At 39.2% G+C, this 18,494-nt stretch overlaps 1 protein-coding gene and 2 long non-coding RNA genes across 6 annotated transcripts in view; 2 read left to right on the top strand and 1 right to left on the bottom strand.

Moving 5' to 3' along the window:
* LOC137176924 (uncharacterized) overlaps positions 1-18,494 on the bottom strand; it is a 103,120-nt gene that overhangs the window by 29,828 nt on the left and 54,798 nt on the right. Inside the window, exon 3 of one of the 4 annotated variants that reach the window (XR_010925895.1) lies at positions 2,705-2,807. The exons of the other annotated variants lie outside the window; for them this stretch is intronic. This is a non-coding gene — a long non-coding RNA (uncharacterized lncRNA). Of the gene's footprint in view, positions 1-2,704; positions 2,808-18,494 lie in introns of those variants that run through there. 4 annotated transcript variants of the gene reach the window in all.
* Positions 1-18,494, top strand: part of LOC137176923 (uncharacterized) — a 156,814-nt gene that overhangs the window by 131,259 nt on the left and 7,061 nt on the right. The window lies entirely within an intron of this gene.
* Positions 9,301-14,791, top strand: LOC137177306 (restin homolog). Its single transcript, XM_067583484.1, has one exon. The coding sequence runs from the start codon at positions 11,770-11,772 to the stop codon at positions 14,224-14,226; it is 2,457 nt and encodes an 818-aa protein (XP_067439585.1). The 5' UTR covers positions 9,301-11,769; the 3' UTR covers positions 14,227-14,791.

Here is an 18,494-nt window from a genome sequence, read left to right as displayed (position 1 = left end):
CAGAAGCCTCATATCAGCTTCACATAAACTTTGCACACTGATTTTTGCACATAATGAGGATTGTAGATTTTGGCCCCCATCATCATTACATTGAAATTGCTTTAGGAGGGATCTTTTAATGTCCAGTATGAACTGGAGGAATGATTAGAGCAAGCAAAACCTGTTTGACTGTTGTTTTAAGACAGACTTGAAAAATTGTGAACTTGTCTTTAAGATAGGAAATAAAGACTGTTGAGGAACATGACAACATTGCTCCAACTAGGTCTAAAGAGTCGAGAAACAGGAGTGGTCAGATGATCACACAGGTTTTAAACACAACAGTTTATGAAGATTATCTGAACCACTTTATGAATTAATATTTAAAACTGAAAGTAAGAGGACCTGAAATGTCTCATTGCACAGGAAACCACAGTAGCTCAGATCTGAGGCAGGAAATCAGTTTGTAAACTTTATGATGGACAGTTTGGGCAATAATTTTACTGCTCGCCTTCATTTTCTCTTCCAGATTAGTTAAGCTCACCCCGGGGTCTGTTTACAACCTGTCTGATCATGTTTCTTGCTCTGTGTGACTTCTTTTTAGTGATGTCGCTGTGTTTCTTTTAGTACAGCCAGACTGTATATTTGGTGCTATCACTCATTATAGACAGAGTATGTGAAAGTGTTAGCATGTAGCAAAGAAACTAAGGAATCACCATGGGTACATTTTGTTCTCTTTATACAATCTACCAAAAACTCTAACAGGGTAAACAGGCAGATGAGAGAGAGAGAGAGAGATGGTGCAACGGGCTGCTGTGATAACGTCTCTCTCTATCCCTCTTTCCCTCTAAAAAGAAAGGGATAAAGGGCCTTTTCTCCGTTCCACATGCCAGCCAACTCCCAGCGGCCTCTCTGTTGACACAGCCGCCACAATGGGAACTAAAGGCCTCCCAATGCCTCCCATTATGAGCCTAACCCCGGGCCCAGTCGCTGCGCTGCAGGGTTATCCAGTGCAGGCCAGCCGGCATTGGCCAAAGCCCCCTTGAATATTAGCCTGGATATATAAGACTACCCCCCCTGCCCCCTGCTGCATTGTTCAGCGTTATTCTTCCCCCACAATGGGACATCACACTTTGGAAGTAATTTTCAAAAAGGGGAAGCCAATCAAAAATAATGGCACTTATTGTTTCTCTTTTGACACACATTGCTGAGCGGCCTGCCCCTCCCTCCTCTGTCGCTTTCTCTGCCTGTGTAGCCCTAAACCCCGGGGTTCATTCACGTCCATTATACGGACAAATTAAATAAAACCCAGTATGGGTCGGAGGGGAGCAGAGAGCCACGCTGGCCATCGACGGTGGCGTTGGAGAGAGTCTGGGATGGGAGGAACGCCATGGAGGGAAAGCCAGAGGAATAGATACAAGAGAAAGCCAGAGGAGGCTTGAGGAAGGCAGGAAGGGACGCAGGTGGAAGGTGGAAGGAAGGCAAAAAAGTAGAAGACATAGATGCTGATGGGAGAGGGTTCAGGCATCAGGTAGGGCTTCAGTTTGAGCTGGTGATGGACGTATTGAGTTCTGCAGGAATGAAACTAAAGATGTGATTCTATGGGACTATCTGCCACTGCTAGGCCGAGACAGTGAGTGGAGAATATGTGCACCTAGGAGCGATAATTTATGAAGAGTCAGGGGAAACTTGGATCACTTGGAGATTATACGCGTGGCATCCATTTCTTCTGCTCATCCTTTCTCCTGCAATGTAGAAATGACTGAGCTTATCTCATGCTGGATGATGGATAAGTAGAGGAAAAGCTCTCAACCTGCCCATCTACTGCTCTCTCCCATGGATAGATGGAGGCCTAGTAAAAGGAGGGAAGGTATGTTGCTACTTCTGAAAAAGGGAGGGCCCTTTGAGGCATGAAGGTGTGTGTCTGTGTGTGTTAGGTGGCTGAGGTTCACTGGCTACTGATCAGCTGTATTTACTGTAAACTTTGCTGTTTCTTTAGGAGTTAATGCAAGAAATCAGCCTGTACGTTTAACCTGAAGCTGAAAATTTTCGTCTCTCTGAAAATCGGCCTTCACTGTTAGCGTCGCTGCTTTAGAAAAAAATAGACGAGTTCTCTTCTGACCATGACGCAGACTAATTTCCACTACATGTGCACAGAAACCATTAAAAAAAGATTGCACGTCATTTGAATATCGGTGGAAAAATAATAACATAATTGCATCCACTTGTAGCAGCGGTGCTCTTCACGGAGCTACTGTGCAACCTGAATGTGCAGCCGAAGAAATGTTGTGGGCAGTTCGGCTGTTTGATGGCTGATTGAGAATTTTCTGTCTGTTAGCTGGAAAAACACTCGTCAGGTTTAGTTGGATGACTTGGTTACATGTTTCCTTGCGGAAGCTCTTTACCTGGTTGGTCTCATGTGAATGCATGAATATGTTTTATTAACACAACTGGTGTCTCGATTCTGGTTTCAGTGGATAGTTTTAGTCTCATGTACTGGGCTTTCAGACGCCTTTTGACCCTCACAGGACTAGATTTTTTGTTAGGACTTATTTTGGGGCTTTCCAGGTCAAAAATGCGTCTTGACCACGAGCCATGCCTACTTGTGACCCCTCATCATAGATTGCACGCCAATGAGCTGTGAGCAGTTCAATCAAAAAGTTCTCACACTGTGTCATTTGAATAGATTTTTATTGCTCAAGAGGTAAAATTTCAGAAAAAATAACATTTTGCTTACCAGAAATGTTTTTTCTTCCTATTTTTTTCTTGTTAATCACCTTGTGAACCTTTTGGGGGGTGTCCCGACCCCCAGGGTTAAACACTCCAGATTCCTAGATCAAAACTGGTTGAAAGACTATATTTCAGAGTGCAGTTTGGACCTGCGTCACGTGGAAATATACATTTTTATTCACCCAAAACATTGCATTGATGGACAGATAGATGGATACAGTACTGTAGGTGAGCACAGGTATCTTTGGAAAAGTGCACCTGCAAAAGATGTTGGCATGGCTCTGGTGTATAAAATCACACAATCTCTTCCTCAGACCTAAATGAGAAAGAGAAAAGAAGGATGTGAGGATAGAGAAGAAGAAAGATGGGAGGCAGACAAGAGGAAGTGGGGGACAGGAATGGAGTAGAAAAAAGGAAGAAGCGGCAGCAAAGGTTGTGGAGGGTGAGGAGGAAAGGGCAGGTGGAGGAAAGCTGCTCTTTAGGGTCTTTGAAAGCAGCAGGTCCTGGCTGGGAGCTTGACCCCATTTAGGATGAGCGAGAGACTTGGAGAGGAACTGTAAAAGAGAGAGAGAGAGAGAGAGAGAGAGAGGCACTTAAAGGCCCTCCACAGGAAGTCCTCATTCTTCCAGGAGCCTGGCGCCCCCCCACCAACAGCACCAAAAAACCAGGAAAAAGCCCTCATTTAGGATGAGTGGAGGGGAGAGAGAGAGAGAGAGAGAGGGAGAGGACCCCTATCCTCCTCTTAGGGGGGGAGGGGTCCTGATATCAAACCTCGCCCTCAGAGGGATGGAGAGAAATGTCAGCAACAAGGAAAGGTTTAGTGTCTTTTATCATTTTATCTTGTATATTGATTTTGTGAGCAAAGCTTGTAATCCACCCGTTTGACCTTTCTGGCATTTTGTGGCGTTGCAGCTTGAATTTAAAATTACGCAACCTGTTGTTTGTTATTAATTGACAGGTACCGTTAAATTTTCTCAAAAACGTCTCCACAACTTGAGCAGAGTTTAGATGGTGCTGATTAGTCATAAGAACAAAATATATACAGTGAAAGTGTAAAATATTAGAAACATTTCCTCCTAATAAATCTTTTTAAAGGCTTTGACACTTGAACTCAGCAGTGTTAGGATGCAAAAAAAGTACAATTTTCAGGTACTTGAACTTTACTTTCTGCTATTTACTCTTCTACTCCACTATTTCAGAAGAACGTTGTACTTTCACTCCACTACAGTTATTTAACAGCTACTTACTTTGTAGAATTTTGTTTTTCAAATCAGATTAAGCTGCCCAATCAAATATAAAATAGTTATAATTAGCTCCACCTCAACCAACTACAATATTAAAATACTGTGTACATATTTATCATCAGTAATAATAATAATAACAATAATTTTCTCCATAACTATTGATACTTTATCTACACTCTGCTGATAATACTTATTACTCTATTTTTACTTAAGTAGGATTTTGAATGCAGCACTTTTACTTTTACAAGGATCTGAATTATTCTTCCACCACGGCATTTTAGTGCCTAAATATCGAGTCTGTCTGCATACAGTTTTTCTTTTCAGTACTTGTGTGCGTGTATATGCTTGTTACACGGTGTCAACGTCCTGTCATCCTAGTTTTGGCCATCATTCCTATTGTTTATGATAAGAGACATGGTGAGACCACTAGACAGAGTTATAAAAAGAGTCAATTTGAACTCAGGTTGGGTTCAGATTTAGTATCAAGTTCCAAATCTGTAAAATAGCTAGATTTGTTGAGCTCAGACGCAAGGGGAAACCTCATATTTCTCCGTCCTCTTTTTTTAATTAGCAAAGTAGTAAATATTCAAGTTGCAAACTTCTTATTGTTACGCAGTACTGACCATCGCTGTTGTGGTAGAAACAGCAGATTATAATAGCTATTTAACATTAATTCCACAACGGCTAAAATGAAACTTTTGGCTTTAGGGTGGAGTGGAGGGTGTCTGTACTGAGCCAAAGTTTGTCCACTGTATGTTTTTGTAGAGAGTGGAAACTCTTCTCCAGAGAAATGATCAGCTGATCATCTCACGTCACTTTAAGAATCTCTCAGTTAAAGTTTAATAATTCTGAATCAGGACCTTCAAGCGTCAATTTTAGGAGAATCTCCCTGTTAAACTTTATGCATATCATATCAATATTTGATATAAAAGGTGTAAAAGTAAGTGGGGCTTCTTCTGTTATTCTAATATCATGCTAGCTTACAGATCTAATCAATAGTTCATGTATTTAATCTGGCTGTTACTAAAAATTATAGTTTGAAGACTAAATCTTTGAGTTTTGTTTTTAGTTACTTATAAATGTTAAAAGCTAAACCGAGTTAGAGTTGATAAGGGATTCAAAGATTCAGATTTGATAAGCGGATCTGATAAAATGCCAGTAAACTCCCTCCCTGACCTGAACCCGAGCGATGAGACAAGTTTTAAATGAGTCCCTGCTTGTAGCCGTATTATCTAAAACACACAAGTTGTACAGAATACAGAGCTGGGTTTTATTTAAAAAATAATCCTGATACAATTGTGTTAATTGCTTCCAGTTTCATTAGCACTGCTTGTGTAAGTAAATGTTAACATATGATTGCTACAACTTCAAAAACTCAGTTTGTCTATTAGGACACCTAAAATGTAAATATCTCAGGAGGAAATTAAGTGAATCGCACAAGAAAGACGCTTGACTAGACTGGCTGCAGTGGAAGGAAGCTAATATACTGTTCCTTGTCTTGTGTGCAAAAAAGAAACATCAGAGAACATTTGTTGTCTTTATTTATGACTTTAGCTTCTGTGTTTTCATGAGCTGATAAATCTTTGTCTCAGCTGACAGAACTTTTTGCCCTGCAGAGATGTTTTCAGATGTGTCAGTTGAAATCAGCCGTGGTGGTTGAAGTGGGATTAGCTGCTTTTGGACAAAGACACACACACACATACACACGTCAGCCCAGCACGTTTAACCTCTTTAGTTGACAGTCAGCTGTTTTCTCTGCTGTTGTGCAAAATGGCAAAAATGTAGGAGTGGTGTGTGTGCGTGTGTGTTTGAGAGACAGAAACAGATGCTCACAGCCATGCAAACATTATGTAAAATAGTTATAAAAATCATTTTTGTGTGATGGCATGATGTTTTTTGTCTGTTTAGTATTTTTTGTTGTGCTGAATGTTGCCTTACACTTGCAGATAATTCACTTTTTGCAGACTAGTTTCCTGTGTTGAGCTTTTCACCAGGTAATTTCCTTGATTAGTCATTATTAGCAGAAAGAATCAGCCCCGTTCAGTGTTTGTGAGTTGAAAAAAGTTACACTTCTGTCTAAGTGGACAAGGCCGAGAGCAAAGGAAGTTGGTTTTCATGTCTGTGGTTAAACTTCTTCACCTCGGGAGTGTGACTCAGTTTGTGTTGTTCCTTGTTTTCTATAGATTGATGTTTATCAGACTTGGCTTGTTTGGAGTGCAGCGAGGATCTTAGTCCTTCCTTCTCTATCCGTCCTTGCCAGTAGAATGGTGGTTGTGCTTTGAATTTCTGCGTGTGTGTGTGTGGCTAAAATGTCTCTCAACTAGATTTCTGATTGTACCCTTTAAGTAAAAGTAATAATACCTCAATAGAAAAATAACCCACTGCAATTTTAGGTTTTGTGTGCTCATTACAAAGAATGGTCCCTTAAAGAGAGTTATTGATGTGTTAAACATAAATATTTCTTTAACCCTTGTGTTCAGTTGATATTGGCTTTACTTCCTCATTGTTTGGGGTATCATAGACCCAACTGCTGTTTATGTAGTAATAATAATTGTAAAATCTATTCATTTTTACCTGCAAATACCTTTTTTCCTTTTCTATTGACCTCATTCAAACCCAATATGTAGACAAACTGGGCTTGAACATTTGATGAAGGTAATGTTACTTCTCTTGGGAGAGTTTTAAATAACAGAAATATAGTCTAAATAGCCTTGTTTGTGATTTGTGAAGGGTAGAGCAGTTTTACAGCCGAGAGGTAGACTCACAGGTCAGTCTGCAAACGCTTCACTCATAGAGACTGAGGACAATCTCCCAATTATTGTTGTTAAAACTGTGTAGAAACAAGTGAGAGTTAAAAAAAGAACAACCTTGCATAGCAGAACCAATCCAAAGTCTTTAGGGCGGCCCTTCATATTGGGGCGGTGAGCATCATTTCTGGTAAGGCGTGTCCTTGACAAATGTAAGGGGCGTAGGTTTGTTATCGCTGCCGTCAAGCTACTACCGTGCATTTAGAAATCCCCAGACTTCAGTAGGCAGAGATCTCTGATTGTCTGGTATCGCGAGACTAGCAGAGAGGTAATGTGTCATTTTCAGATTTCTAAAACATGTCATCAGTTCAAAATCATGTTTATACCTTTAAACAGTAATTGTAAAATTAGGAAAAGTCATGAAGCATCAAGGTGATAAGATTCAAACACAACATTTGGGTTTATAATGACCACATTTTAATGTTGTAGTTGATCCAAACAGCACCGAGAACAGTAAATCTGATTATTAGATTGAGGGTTTCAAACTACTGTTACCATTTTCATAAGGCCAAGAAGTTATTGCTTCATCCAGCCAGCAAATTATAATTTTCCCCCATCCCTATCAAGACTGCTAAATTGGAGAGTTTTAAAAAAAAATAATATTTAACTTTGAACAAGCTCCACCTAACTACACAATTTAATAAAACATAAAAACTTAAGCTATACCTCAGCATACCTCACCCCAAAATGTCGCTTTCTGCACCTTAAAGAAACTGGAGCGCAGACAGTTTCAAGAGGAGGAATATATATAATTCTTTTGTGGGGAAAAAGCTGCTAATCACCAGGAATATAATCTCATGCAGCAGTATTATGGGTACGAGGGAGAGGAGAGGGAAATACGAGTGTATACAGTCAAAAACCTGGCCAGTAGTATACCAACATTAAATCTGTACTGTGCTGGAGGAAAATGTGCTTTGTGTATTCTGACAGGTATGTGTGTGTTTGCATTAGCCAGACAGGTTGGACAGCTGATCACTTTGATGTGTTCATTATGTGTGTGTGTGTGTGTGTGTTTGCATTGGCTCGGACTGACTCTGCTCCCTCAGAGGGACTATCATCGCTGGTAATCCTCTTCATGGTCTGCTAATCTGTTTTCGCCGGGGTCACTCCATCCCACCCCACCTCTCCCTCCTCTCTCTGTCTCACCTCTCTCCCTTTTTTTTTTCTTTTCACCACTACTCAGCAGGCTCTCTCCTTGCCTCTGTCCGTAAAAGGTTACTCTTTCATTCTTCCATCCTCCCTTCCTTCCCCTCCCTCCCTCTCTAGCTGCCCTTCTCCCTTTAATAACACTAATCTTATTACACAGAGAATCAAAGCTTTCGTGTTTACCTCCCGTCCATTTGAAAATCAAACTAATAATGGGAGAAGGGCTGGGCGATAAGGCAAAAAAATGTGATCAAGATAATTTTTCACAATATATATAAATTGATAATGCTGCTATTTGAAGAGTATCCTGATAACAACTGAAGCTTGAACTTAAACTTTAGAGTAATTTATTAGCATAAAAAACAGAATAACATAATATAAACATTTAACTGTGCAAACTATCTGCTGTAACAAAACAAGTTAGCTTGCCTTTTAACTTAAATAATGTAAATAAAACTAAAAGCTGTGATTACTATCACATTAACTTCCTTTGGCAGGGCAGCAAACATCTCAAATGTTTGTAGAAGTGCAAACATGACAAAAATAGTAAATAAACAAGTGAATCACAAAGGTCCTGGCACATTCATACAATCAACTGTAAGATTAAGAGATCTTAATTATAGACTGGTTTTACATCTCAAATGTTTTTTCAAGGTAGAAATCTTGTAAAAAGTGCAAAATTGTAATGTAGTCATTATATATATTGTGCTGTAACCTCTTCATTTATCCTACTCACTGTTTCTGTGCTTAGTTCACATCTCATTAGATTTGCTAGTTTTCTTTGTGAAACGGCACTAGTGTTAGTGGGTAACTAGCCTTTTGTTACTACTCTGTTACTAGCTTCAAGCTTAGCCTAGTTTAGCGGTTAGCTTTGTGCATGAAAATGATGGCGTGTGATGACTGTTCCGCAGTTGTAGACAGGATGTCTCTACTAGAGAAACGTGTCTGTGAGTTAGAGCAGCTTTTTTTGGGTCATGTTGCTTTAGACACGACGGGCACTCCAGATAGTCGTAGCCCTGCTAACTTCAGGATTTTATTTTTGCTTGCTTACCAACACATCAATAAAGATTATTGCCCATTTTCCAGTAAGAGTTTCCTCTTTGGGAAAATTTTTTTGCACCTGTTGAGAAATGTTCAGGGTTTGTTCCTTTTTAAGTTTCTTCTCTTTAGCTTTAGCAACAGTTGGCCGTGGCTGAATGCTTTTGCTGTTCCTGGCTCCTAAAGTATGCGCTGCACTCGCTGGAAAGTTAAGTCTTTTCTGTTGGTATTTTTAGCTGTGACTGCATTAAGTTTTTGATGGCCTTCTCAGGGCCGTCAGATGTGTGTTCTGGGATTCTGTGAAGTATTAGGCCTAGATTGATTGAGGATTGTTACTTTAATGTCCTTGTTATCTTTCTCTAGGGTTGATATTTATTGATATCATTAGTTGCAGTTCCTAGTAAATCCAAGTAAAAATTAAAATATTTGGTTTTAGGAGAAGCTATTTATTGGTTAACAACAGCACAAAATGCTCAGAATAGACATTCTTTTAGTGTGTTTGGATCCATGTTCAAACTATCAGAGTTCAGGTGGAGGAAAGAAGAGATGATAGGATGTGAGGAGGAAGATTGATATGGATAGATCTAACAGCCTATCACACAGCAGAAATAAACGTGACAACAGCCAATCAGTCTGCAGTTTTTGGCCTGTACGTTAAAGTACATTCTCATTTCCTATAGCAGCCGATGAGGCTACGCTAATGCTACCGTTGGCAGGGCAGGAATTACTAGGAACTGAAACTAATGATTATTTTTTCTACTGATTATGCTGTCGATACAAGAAGGCCTGGAATTCAGCTAGGAACAGGTCGCTTCACTCACAGATTAAACCCGAACCCAAAAAACACTCATCACTAATATATCAACCCTAGAAAAAGATAACAAGGACATTAAAGTAACAATCCTCAATCAATCTAGGCCTAATACTTCACAGAATCCCAGAACACACATCTGACGGCCCTGAGAAGGCCATCAAAAACTTAATGCAGTCACAGCTAAAAATACCAACAGAAAAGACTTAACTTTCCAGCGAGTGCAGCGCATACTTTAGGAGCCAGGAACAGCAAAAGCATTCAGCCACGGCCAACTGTTGCTAAATTCAAACGTTACAAACACAAAGATCTTGCTAAAGCTAAACAGAAGAAACAAACCCTGAACATTTCTCAACAGGCACAAAAAACTTTTCCCAAAGAGGAAACTCTTACTGGAAAATGGCCAATAATCTTTATTGATGTGTTGGTATCATATCATTTATCTAAAAGCTGACATGCTTTCTTCAGGAAGTATATCTATGAGAAACTGACTGCCATAAATTACATTTCCTACAATTTGGAAAATGTTCTCAGCTCCTTTATAGCTTAAGACAAGCAGATATCTCTGTGGGTTGGATAAATGTAATCAAAATGATGATACTGTTAAGATAAACTATATACTGAAAATTTTACCTGCTGTAATATCTAAGAAGTGGTTTTCAACACTTCATAGTTATTTAACTTGTTTAATATGGAGAAATAAAAAACATCTCTGCATTTTCAAATAATAACAAAACACAACACTGGACTTCCTGGAAGCCAAAAGGCATTTACCACCTTAAGGATGTGATTAGGGATAATAACTCTTTGCCATTTTATACTTCAGTCAATAGCCTAAGTATGCAGTTTCAACTATGAACTTTAAAATAACATTTAAAATATGCACAAACAGAGACACAGGTAAATAAAGTTCATATGAAGCTTTGTTGTCGAATCATTAAATTAGTATTGTGAAACTTGATTTTTTACAATCTGTTCAACTCCACAAACCACAGTTTATTAAAAGATGTGCAGAATACTGGATCTTCTTTTAAATGAGGGAGATTTGAACTGGACTGTGATTTGGAACAATTTTAGGAAGCCTTTTGGGTCCACTAGCAATAAATTGCTACAATTTAAAATATTAAACTGACTTTACTTTACCCCAGATAAATTAAACAAAGAGTCCTTTCTGCATATTATAAAACATCTGAATATTGTTAATTCTGTCTGTCCTAAATTGAGTATATTGGGAGAAACAACCAATATTATGAGGAAAGATGAAGTGTTGATTTTAGGCCTGCAACTAATGATTATTTGCATCCTCATTTAGTCATATGATCTATAAAGTGTTGATCATTGTTTCCCAAAGCACAAGATGCAACTTGTTTTGTTCCGACCAACAGTCCACAAACCAAAGATAGAATTTATTACTATAGAAGACTAAAAAAAACCCAAAATATTCACATTTATTGATAAGCTGGCAAATAGTTAACCAAGACATGTTTTTATTTTTAATATTAATTAATGTCCTTTAGGAAGAACAATAGATTAATTACACATAATCAACAGCCTGTGATTGATTAGGGAATTTCATTTGTTTCTCTATTTATTTGTTCTTCACTCTTTCTCTGCAGTGTGAATTTAAAGCCACTTTGTCTTGATATTAAGACTTATGCTGACTTTACTTATTGTAGATTCACACTGACTGTTAAACAATTAACAGTTGTTTGTTGCTATAGTAAGTTTTTGTGAGAAAGATGAATGTAAACACATTTAAAAATAAATAAATAAATAAAAACAAACCTGAACTGGTTCCAGAATGATGACATCAGAATGATCAAAGACAACTGTCATGTCACTTTGTGATGTCACAAAGGCTAATAGCTTGCTCTCATTCTTTACTCTAAGGTCTTAAGACAGACACTAGTTGGTTAGTGCAAGATTACGAAACGCCAGGTTTTAGCCAAACGACTCGTCTAAACGAACGTCTAGCAAAATTATCAGTAAGGTGTCATCATTTCTTAACGATAAGAAAATGAACAGAGGAAGAGGTTTCACTATGCAGGCCCTGGGCTCTATGTGGCAACCAAAAGAAACAAGGGATTACCTTGTGGAGGACAATGAAGAAGAGATCGAGGAAGAGATTGAGGAAGAGATCGAGGAAGAGATCGATGAAGAGATCAAGAAGGGCTTGAAATACCTCACGGGAAAAGAGAGAGCACAGTTGGATGAACTTTTGATGCTTGAAGAGGGCATTCAGGAGCAGTCCATTGCATCCAACAGAGAAAACTACTCTTACACTCCCTCCGGTGAGGAAGCTGAAAATAGTCAGGAATATGACTGGCTTCAGGAAAAAGGTATCAATTTATGTATAGATCTAGAGGAGGAAGACGAGCAAATAGCAAACACTGCTGTTGAGGAGGCCTTAGAGCAGGAACAACAAACTACATCTCAAATAAAAGCAGCTCTGGAGCGGGAGCAAAAAGCAAAGGCTGCTCTTGAGGAGGCCTTAGAAGAGGAACAACAAGTTACATCTGAAATAAAAGCAGCTCTGGAGTGGGAGCAAAAAGGAAATGCTGCTCTTGAGGAGGCCTTAAAGCAAGAAAAACAAGTTACATCTGAAATAAAAGCAGCTCTAGAGCGGGAGCAAAAAGGAAATGCTGCTCTTGAGGAGGCCTTAAAGCAAGAAAAACAAGTTACATCTCAATTAAAAGAAGCTCTGGAGCAGGTGGTAAAAGCAAATGATACTTTTCAAAAGGCTGTGCAGAAGGAGAAAGCTGAAAAAGCTTCTCTTCATGATGAAATGGAGCAATTGAAGACACAAATGGCTGATCTTTCAAAGTCACTTGAACACCACCAGCACAGCAACAAAAAGCTGCAAGCAAAAATTAGTAAAATGGTGGCTGATCATGAGGAGGACAGTAAAAGGACTGAAAAGCTTGAGGAGCTCAATCATAATTTGGAGTTGTCCTGTAGTCAGCATGACAAAGAAAAAGATGAGTGTGAGGAGAAGTGTCTTCTCCAAATCAAGGAACTTGAGGAGCATCTCATCCAGATGGAGAATGAAAGCCTGTGCAAAGACAATGAAATTCAATCCTTGCACCTCAGTATTCAGAATCTTCAAGGTGATATTGAAACCAAGGACAACATTGTTTCCTCACTGCAACAGAAGGTCACCCGGTTGGAATCAGACCTCAAGGAGAACCAGTCAAAGATCTGTAGACTCCAGAGGAAGTGTGACAATGCAGTCTCCCAGCAGCAGAAGGGGGCAGAGGAACTGCAGCACCTGACTCAAAAAGAACAACAACTGGTTTCTGAGAAGAAGAAGCTGCAGAGTGATCTTGAGGCCGCTCTAAATGAGAAGGAGATTGCTGTAAATCAGCTTCAGGAAGCCAGAGAAGGTTGCAATGGCAATAAAGAGGCCATTAACAAGGAAAAGCTCCGGTTCAAGAGAGCGTTTAACAAGCTGCAGATGCTGGAAGCAGAGCTCCAGGAGAAGAATGTGGCTTTAGAAAAGAGCCTGGTGGCTGAAAAATATTTGAAGTCCTCCCTCGAAAATGAGAAGAAGCGCTTCGAGCAGATAGTTTCACAAATGCCGGCTGCAACAAATCCTCCAATGTTCCTCAGTAACCAACTAGGAGGAGCCCCTGCATCCTCAGAGCGCATGATGTACGACATGCAGACACTGCAGATGGAAAATGCAGATATCCGGGCTAAATACAGGGCCATGGAGACCGAATATGACAAAATTAGGGCTAAAAACCACTCTCTTACTGACCAATATGAAGAACTGGTGTCAAAAAAAAATGCCATCATCTCTGAGAATCAAGCCGCCATTGTTAAGTTTGAGATCACAGTGAATGAGCTCAAAGCGTGCCAGTCAGAGAGCAAGATGAGAGAGAAGGAGCTTGAAGACACCCTGAATCGAGAGAGGGGAAGAAACTCAAAGTTGCAGCAGAGAGTTGATGAAATTGCCACTGCTCTCCAAAAGCAACAGACCACCTCTGAGAAGCACCGTGCTGAGCTCAAGGAAGCTTTGACCAAGCAAATAGAACTAATGGAAGAACGGCAGAAATTGTCCGTGGCTCTCCAGCGAGCTCAAGACAGCAATGCCAGGCTTCATGAACAACAGCAGGCAGAGGCAACGTACCAGTTCAGACAACTCAACGACACTGAGCTCAAGTGTGAACAGCAGAAAACTGCCCTGGACGAGAGTAAAACAGCTCTGAATGGGCTGCAACAAGACTACGCCGATCTAGCGAGGAGGCACAGTGACGTCAATTCCAACTATCGCGAACTGTTAAAAAGTCACAGCGACCTCCGAGTGAGATACGAGCGGCTCAGCTACGCACAAGGAAACCCTCGGCCAGAGTTCAACCCACCTCCGTTCAGCTACACACAAAGCAACCCCCAGAGGAGATTCAACCCACCTCAGTACAGCAGCTACCATGGGAATATGTTCAGTCGCCCAGTAGAATCATTCACTGTTTAATCTCAAATTAGGACCGGGCGATAAAATGATAGATATATGTGCAGGCAATAGACAATTCATCAATAGCAATAAGAAAAGTTTTCAGTAGAATGTTCAATAGCTTTACTTAAATGCATAGCTAACTCAAATACTTTCAACACACACTCAAGACTTAATCAGCTTTACACACACTGTACTCCACTCTTTAAGTGCCATGCCACCCATTTAGTTCTTTCTTTGTGTGTGTATGTGTAGTAGACATTGTTTAGTTTGTAATTGTGTTGTAGACATTGACATTGTTTGTTTGTGATTGTGTAGTAGACATTGTTTACAATATTTTCAAAGTAGGCTAAATATTGTAAACAATGTCTATGTCAATAGCTTGTAACTGTCTTGTCATGAATCAATAAAAATACAGCAATGCTACTTCTTGGACACAGTGATTCCTTAGTTTATTAGACCTATTTCCACTGCTGGATTCAGATCATTTATATAAGTGAAAGTACAAATACCACACTAATAGAGTTGCAATGATTATTCAATCGACAGAAATGTAATCACCATTTTAAGTCATTTTTAAGGAAAAATGATAAAATTCTCTCAAATGTGAATATTTTCTGGTTTCTTTAGTCCTCTAATAATAAACTTAATATCTTTGGGTTGTTGAGTGTTCGGTCAGGACCAAACAAGACATTTTAGGTTGCATCTTGGGCTTTGAAAAGCAGTGATCAAGATTTTTCACCATTTTCTGACATTTTATAGACCAAACAGACCTAATTGGTTAATTAATTCAACTCAAGTAAAAGTACTCTTTAGACAGAGTGTCCCCTGTATGTATTATATTATTGGATCATGACACATTGAAATGTAAGCAGTATTAATGTTGTTGCATTATAATTGCTTTATATACTTTGGGGTAGTTTAATCTATAATTCATCATATTTTATAAAGCTGTCAGATAAATGTAATCTCTCTGAAAAAAATAAATAAATAAACAAGATGCAACGTGTTAATTAGTCACCTTTAATATGTGTTCAGAGTGAACACAAAAGTATTATTCACACAAATTTGACTGCTTTGAGTGTTTTGGAGGTCTGTTTATTGGCCGCAATTAACCAATTGTATTCGCCAGGAACGGAAGTTTGTTATTTTTCACATCATGTTCCTGTCAATTTGGGATCATTTCAACAGTTTTTAACTTGCCCCAAAGCAAATTTGCGTCTTTGCATTGATTTTATATGAAATTGCACCACTTCTAAAAATCAGTCTGATCACTTTTAGAACATTATAACCTTACTTAATCTTAAGAAAACCTTAGTCTTTAATCTAAGCTAGGCAAACCACATCCAGACTTCAGCTCCTTACTTAAAGCACAAACATGCAATTGATATCAATCCTCTAATTTCACTCTTGAACAGAGAGCAACATAGTGTCTAAATGTTTTAAGTATTCCTATAAAATGACCAATATATGCCAAAAAAAGGAAGCCAAAAAAGACAACATCCATCACCAAAATACTGTAGATATATCGTCTCACTCCTCCTTCCTCCACCTTTCCTCTCCTCATGTCCTCCTTCTATCCAATCATCTCCTCATGCTTTTCAACCCTTCAGCTTACCTCCACTCTCACCACTAACCCAACCACAATCAGATTTCCCCCCAGTTCCTACACACACACACTCACATTAACAGGCAAACTCAAACACGTGGTCTAATCATATTTCTTCCTATCTAGAAGCAATCAGTGATAGTGTTGGCTGCTCCCGAGCGCCTTGACAATTCTGGCAGAGAGGGAGGCCGCATATGCTCTAATTAAATTAAATGTGTGTGTGTGGTGGGGGTGTGTGACGAAGGACGGGGAGGCACAAATAAAATGTAGCTGTGGCGTCAACACCGGTTGACCTGCCGGCAGCAGATGGAAGAATGATGGGAAACAAAGGTTTGATGTGAAGAGCTCAGCTGAAAGTATTAAAGGTCAAAGCAGGACGTTGATCATCACCGCTGCATTATCATCATCATTACTCACTTTTTAAATGATCTGTTTTTACAGAACAACTGCCAGGGCCCGCTGTCTTTTTCCCCAGATATGTTCTGAAGATGTGTTGTTATAGCAAAAACATTAGAGCTGCAACAATTAGTCGATTAGTTGCCAACTATTAATCGCCAACTATTTTTAGAATTGATTAGGCTAATTGTTTTGAGTTCTTTTTTAAGAAAAATATGTCCGAATTCTCTGATTTCAGCTTCTCAAATGTGAATATTTTCTTGTTTATTTAGTCTTGCATGACAGTAAACTGAATATCTTTGAATTGTGGATTGTTGTGGACAAAACAAGACATTTGATGACATCACCTCGAGGTTTGTGAAACCGTGATCAACATATTTCACCACTTGCTGACATTTTCTGGACCAAACAACTAATCAAGAAAATACTTATTAGTTGCAGCCCTAAAATCACTGCCGTACATCTTTATTTTTCATTCATAACTGGGGCTGCAACTAATGATAACTATCATTATCAATTAATCGATCAGTTGTTTAGTCCATGAAATGTCAGTAAAAGGTGAAAAATGTCGATCACTGTTTCCTAAAGTCCGAGGTGACATCCTCATTATGTTGTTTTGTCCCGACCAACAGTCCACAACCCAAAGACATTCAGTTTACTGTCATACAAGACTGAAGAAACAAGAAAATATTCACATTTGAGAAGCTGCATTCAGAGAATTCGTTTTGAGTCTTTTTACAGATTTTTTTTATTTACTTGTTTACACTATGAGCTCAATGCTGAATTTTTCATTTTTCATATTCATGGAACAGGTGTGAACGTGTCACTGCTGTCCATATAAGGAAAGAACAACTCAGAATATGTATTTTTGGGGTGGTTAGGTCTGTTAGGAACGCTGTAGATATGCCACATCTGTATGAGAAATGATAGAATAAATGGCCTTGAAGCTTCAGGGTGAACACAGCCCTCTCTGCCTGAAGCCTGGGCTTTCTGGCAGACAGGCAAAACCCATTAGCAAGGCTCTGTTAGCGATCGTCTTGTAAACTGAGACCCCGGGCATTCATTAGGCATCAATCAAAGGACGAGGTGTGATGATTAAATGATGAGTGCAAATGCTTAACAGTGTTCGGTACACCAGGCCACTTTACTCTGACACTTGAAAATGGGGGAAAATGGATGGAAGAAAGATGATGTTAGGCTCCATGTAGATGGCTGGAACTGGCTGGAACTGGATGGCTGCAACTGGTTAATTTATTCATGGAAGTTATTAAAGAAAGTGAATTTCAAATACCTCGAAGTCAAAGCTTGATGATGTCTCCACTGCTGGTGGAGCAAAGGGAATTCAGAGTGCACGCGTTGGCTCTCAGTAATCATAGTGAAATTATACTCAATTTAGGAATTCACAGGCTTTGTTCCTATGACACAGCTCAGTAAGTATCAGTAGGCATTTAGTAGGCTCACTCAAAAAGTGAAAATCCAAAACCAAGTTTTGGATCTGGTATGCACTGTCAACATTGTCCTTTATCAATGAATACTGTACATCCATTTTCTATGTGCGTTATCCTTTTCAGAACCACAATGTGACCATGAGCTCTTTCAAATGTTGTAAAAGGGACAGTTGCCTTAAATCACTGAAGGTACATAACTGTGGGCTTATTGAAAAGGGAACAAACGTTAGGGGGTGGGAGAATCTTACTTGATTCTTATCTTCTGTGCTCCTGAATTGATTCACAGATTTTAAAAAATATATATTTTTGTATGTTAATAAAAATTAGGTTGACGGGACAACAAAGGCAGAACTCAATAGCACAGTGTAGCAGCCATACACACACGAGTTATCTTGTCAAAGAAGATGACACACATGTTGGATTTAATAATAAATGAAAGTGAAATATTTTATTCTAACGTCATCACCGAGACCGTGGAGCACTGAACTCCAGTACCAACCAAGAAACACTGTAACACTTTACAAAACTTTCTGCCAACTCTATTCAGGTGCAGAAAAAATAATTATAAGTCTGTTTCATTTCAAAATCCCTGCATACATACAGAGCTGTAGATAACTGAGTTTCACTGGTACTAACATTGCAGCAGAACAACACCACTGTAGAGCTCTCTGTTTTTTTTGTCTTTTCCCTCATACTTCAGAATATGTTAGACAATAAATGACACTTTCATACAGGCAGACGACTGTAAGATGCTTCCACGTTATCAAAGAGTTGCACTGACCTTCATCAACCAGTTAACTCCAGTTATGTTTCATATTGCATTTCAGTCAACAAAG

The sequence above is a fragment of the Thunnus thynnus genome, chromosome 24 (genome assembly GCF_963924715.1).
Source record: "Thunnus thynnus chromosome 24, fThuThy2.1, whole genome shotgun sequence".
NCBI lineage: Eukaryota > Metazoa > Chordata > Actinopteri > Scombriformes > Scombridae > Thunnus > Thunnus thynnus.
Note: the sequence above shows the minus strand (reverse complement) of the source record. Positions and strands in the feature narration are given on the sequence as shown.

Bases quoted from the DNA above. Each gene is read 5' to 3' on its own strand.
- LOC137177306 (XM_067583484.1), top strand. From the start codon at position 11,770: ATGAACAGAGGAAGAGGTTTCACTATGCAGGCCCTGGGCTCTATGTGG.